The 5037-nt window shown below is 42.3% G+C and overlaps 1 protein-coding gene across 1 annotated transcript in view; it reads right to left on the reverse strand.

Moving 5' to 3' along the window:
- scfd2 (sec1 family domain containing 2) overlaps positions 1-4971 on the reverse strand; it is a 97471-nt gene extending 92500 nt beyond the window's left edge. The window contains exons 1-2 of the mRNA XM_030432861.1: positions 4027-4971; positions 3659-3827 (exon numbers count right to left, since the gene is read on the reverse strand). Coding sequence (XP_030288721.1) covers positions 3659-3827; positions 4027-4840 — 983 coding nt within the window. The 5' untranslated portion in view covers positions 4841-4971. The remainder of the gene's footprint in view (positions 1-3658; positions 3828-4026) is intronic.
- Between the last annotated feature and the right edge of the window lie 66 nt (positions 4972-5037).

Consider the following 5037-nt stretch of genomic DNA (forward strand, 5'->3'; position numbering starts at 1 on the left):
AGCATCCGAATCGGCCATCCAAATGCTGTGAGATAAAAGTGTTTGGCTGAGACCCATGTTTGGTGAAAAGATCTGGGACAATGATTACAAACACCGCCACTGGGACCACAGCCACCAATCCCTACTTGGGGTGCTTTGTCACCCTCAGTTAAATTTTTCCTTTATCTGATTTTTACACAAGAATTTGCTTGTATATGCAGGATTTTTAAATGCAAAAAAACAAAAAAAAAGGGATTGACTCGTTCCCCACGCCAATGGACGAGTTTGCTTTTCTGATTTTATTCTGGTGTGTCACATTTAACGTCACAAACCCACTGGGAACCCACATTTGAATCATTAGTAAGGTGGATAAAATAAGTAATGGTTATGGTTAATACAGTATTATTAGAACAAGTAGAATGGTCTGGTAAATTAAGAAAATGACATCACTGTACTGTAATGCAGTCTTTTAAAACCAGGAAATGACAACACGTATGTCATATCAGGATATAATGATGCACAATCTGAGATATCCAAGATAAACAATGATATAATTCATATAATTGGTATATTCTCCAACCCTACGTTGGATATTTGGGCATATATCCAAAAATCTTTTGATATCTAAGTCTTTCATATTGTTTGAAAGTAGGTGTGTTTCTCCCTCCAAGCAGATATGTGCGCTTATCTTTTATGCATGCGTCTCTACCCCAGGCTTACAAGCCCAACAACACACTGACCATAAACAGGCAAGAGGCAAGAGGCCGTGTGTCACGAACTGTGACAAAAAACCCCAATCGATGCACATTCTGATTCCATTTTATAGATATCCAAAGAAAAACCTGAGTAATATCGGCATATCCTGCATGTCTCAATTATAAAATGCTTTATTTGGAATAAGACCTTCTCGTGAATATTCAAATGGAATGTGCGGTTTACATTACCAGGACAACATAGAAATATTGTTATATTTGGAAAAATTGTTGAATATTATTATGCATGTAAATGTAGTCGATCTGAGAAGGTAAGCCTGTTGCAGCCGCACCATGCATACAATATGAAAGCTTTCATCTGTTTGCAGTTCTACTCTGCTGTGTTTGTGTAGACAAGACAATCAGAACAACTGCAGTGATTTGACACATAATTTGTGGTTGTATTGTAGGTATCTGTTTGACGTTTGCCCCAGACCTGAGAGCATCCGAGGGTCGGGACAACCTGCCCCTGCTGTGCTCATATTATCTGCTACAGCAAACACTGTCTAAACAGCCCTGACTAGAAAGATCTAAGACTGGTTCCATTACAACAGAACCTCCCACCTAGCTCAGAACTCTCTCTGCTGAATTCAGTGTCTGTATAAACCCTGTTCAAGAAAGAGAGACACTGCATGACAGCTCCAGCCACAAAACTCTTCTTTTCAGTCAAAGCCTTTTCCTCCTGCAACCACATGAAGGGCCGAAGCGGGAGTGGAACACATGATGTAGGACTAATCCCTGCCATGTACAACAGCCCCACCGCAGGCGCCCAACACGTGCATTTGCACAGCCAGGACTGGAGGCAAGCTTCACTGAGCAACTGGCACCCAAGCTGGTCATGTGCCACTCAACTCAATAGGGGCTGGCTTAAGGCTGGTGAGTGTGTTTTAGAGCCTATGTATGTTTGGTCAGGTGGGAAATGTATGTACAAATGTATACTGTAGTAGTGTCTGTGGTGTGGGTGGGTGGGTGCCAATGGCAAATTCCATTTTGGATCCGGCTCCAAGTTGGTAAAGGAACACCTGACATGTTGATTTCCATTGATTTCTGGTTGATGTATAATACTGAGTAAAGATTCCCTGAAAAGCTATCAAACTCCATCCTAAGTCAGCAGACAAGAATTAACCCCATGAAGATGTGATACGTATTGCATAGGGAGGTAGGTAAGAAAAAACTACTCAAATGGCTCTTTTTGAAGGGCAAGTAATATGCCTAGTACATCTAAAGTGATGTACATCTCTTCCATTGCACATGAAATCAGCCATGGGGAGTAGCTAGCCAGACAAAATGCTAACCTGTAGCTGGAGCTAAAGTGCTACATTTGATGATTGTGGGGCCCTTCGTGCTCTATTCATAGGAAACACAATCCTTTGTGTTCAAAAACATTAAACACTGACTTTTAAAATTAAAGCTCTCGATAAAAATTATGGAAGAATTATTGAATGTGTCAAAAACAGCGCATAAATCTAGGGCTACAACTGTATTATTTTCATGAAAAGATTTGCAGCTGCTTATCTTCTCTATTCATCATTTGGTCCAAAAAACATCAGAAACAGTGAAAAATGTCCATCACAGTTTCCTAAAGCCCAAGGTGCCATCTATGAATGTCTTGTTTTGTGTGACCAACAGTCCAAAACCCAAAAGTAATGATGACTAATCATGACTGAGATGCCATGCAGCATTTTTTTTAAACTGAGAAGATGGAAACTTATTAATCAATTGTTGCCGACTAATCAGTTAATTGACTAATTGTTGCAGCTCTTAAAGGAGAACTTCGGTCGATTTAAACATGCAGCTTCATTGCTCAAGCTACCCTTGACTTGCCAGTACCGAAGACGCGAACAAATTTGATCCAGCCATTACAGAGCTCCGTGAACGGAGACGTAGCATTGAACGCTAACAGCATGGGGTCAGAACTTTAGACTGTGTTTTAAGCGTCTTAACATGCTCCACATCTCACACCAAAAGTTATGCAACATCAGCAGACACCTTAGCACACAGCACTGTAGCGTGTATGACTCAAAATGAATAAAAAAGTAGTTAAAACAGTGTGTTTGTGCAAGGAGCTACTTACCTGTTTGTTGACATCCGTGTGTTCCGGTAGCTAGACCAAACTAGCATATCCATCGAGTGTGCACTTAACAGGCTTAACAGGCTATTGTAAGGCTCATGGCTCATGACAGGCTGTAACATGGACATGTACATTATGAACATAAACACGAAAATGCTGGATTACGTTTCCGTTTCTTAGGGATAAGTCTGATATTCCATATGCTCCAGACGGGACCGACATCACAAATCAGCGCAGGGAATATTAAAATCATTCAACCATCCCACGATAAACAAGTCAGGCTTATGCTTGCAAAATCTGAGGCTGCAAGAAGATGACCTTAAAATTTGCCATTTAGACATCTGTTAAATGTCATATTGGGTCTTTGACATTACAGTGAGCTGAACAACCAGAACTCTGTACTGACAAATTCAACACATGCATCGCCACATTTTCTGAAACTAAAGCACTTTCATTAAAATGTATATATATATGTACAGCATGTATAGGTGTATAAACTTCCAACTTCTCTACCCAGCAAAATCTTTAAACATTTGTTGGCAACTCATTACCTCCTCATTACTTTACAATATATTTCTTATTGTGTCATGTCCCTTATTCATTTGTCGTGCACACTCATTTTCTTTATAGTTGCTGGTCGTCTGTTGAATGTGTCAGGTTTTAAACTAGACAATGACTCAAATGATGGTACTCAAGCGATGTGATGAATGATCTCTACTAAGAAGACTAATGTCAGTACAAGTCTCTAAAAGTAGGTGAGGATAACAGCTGTGTGTCTATACGACATCAGTTAACAAGAAAATTAATATTGTTAGAATAGAACTATGGTAAACTGTTATCAGTAAGAGGCACTCACCGGGTCTGTGCAAGACAGCCTGGTGCAAGGGTGGTCTGGGAGTGAGGGGTTCGCTGCAGACTTGTGAGCTCCAGCATGTCCACCTGTACATCTGTCACATGACCAGCTAAGGGTTCCAGCACTGTCAGGATCTTCTCCACCAGGTTGTCGCCATGGTGACCAACAGCTCCTAAGAATCAAAATGATAGGCAACAAAAATGACCAACCATCTACTGATGTTACCAGCAGTTGTCAGTGAGACATCAATATCAATATGTGCATTTCCATACTTGATAGTGGTTAGAGAACACTCATTTGCAGTTTAAGGTAGGAGTATTATAAAGAACCACAGATAGGGTCATGATTGTGATGTGATTAAGATATTCTACCTGTTAGGTCCATTGTTCGGTCTACAAAAATGATTGATGCTTTATTGGGGGCTGTCTTCCTTCTGTTTTTGGCCTGAGGATGATTGGCCAGTTCTCCTGCTATGATGCGGCTCATGGGACCGACAGCAAAACTCTCTTCCCTGGTGCCTGTCGCTTCAAACACTGAATTTAACGCTGAAGCTAAGGATTTGATTTCAAGCTGCAGTTCAACAGGGAGAGAATGGGTGTCTATGTCAACCAGGCTTCCAAACCTCTTCTTCTCGGGTCGTTTTGCATTTATTGACTCCAGGTCAGGTGAGAGCAGGGGGAAGAGGTGTGCAAAGGTGGGCGTGAGAATCAGCTGCTGTGACACAGGGGCGAAGACCACTGGGACGCGTATGACTTCTGCTGTGTAGTTCATGTTCCCCATCCACTCGCACAGCTTTTCTTCAAACTGCTCGAACACAGGGTTCCCCTCCATTTCTGTCGTGACATTGTTGGCGAGCAGGTGCACGGAGTGAGCAACGGTGGTGATGACGACACAATACTGGAAGTGACTGAGAGATATGATGTCTTTAATGATGTCGACCGTCCTGCCCTTCAGCAAAGTGCTCACCACAAACACGGCTTTCGGTTCATTCGCACCGCAGGCTTCGAAGCTCGAAAACTCCTTTAAGTTTCTGGCTCCAGCTTCCAACAAGACAGCAGCACCCCCGCTCCAATGTAGAGCTTCTGCGCACTTGTCATCCATAAAAACAACGGCTTTCTTTACCTTCGACAGCACCTTCTCCCACATCTGCTGCGGGAAGCGCGTGAAGTCTTCCGTCGTCAGCATTTTGCCAATTGTCAGTGTTAGCTAAATGCTACGAAATCGAAGAAACATCAGAAATGACAGCTGAAGTTGCTCCAGCAAAACAAACACACGAGTCTCTCAAAGGTGACGTGGCACACGCGCGTCGCAGAATTAAAACGTCACACAAGCGTCAACTCGTTGCTATGGCAATAAGCAGCATCCAGGGACCGACTAGCATG

The sequence above is a fragment of the Sparus aurata genome, chromosome 11 (genome assembly GCF_900880675.1).
Source record: "Sparus aurata chromosome 11, fSpaAur1.1, whole genome shotgun sequence".
NCBI classification, from domain to species: Eukaryota; Metazoa; Chordata; class Actinopteri; order Spariformes; family Sparidae; genus Sparus; species Sparus aurata.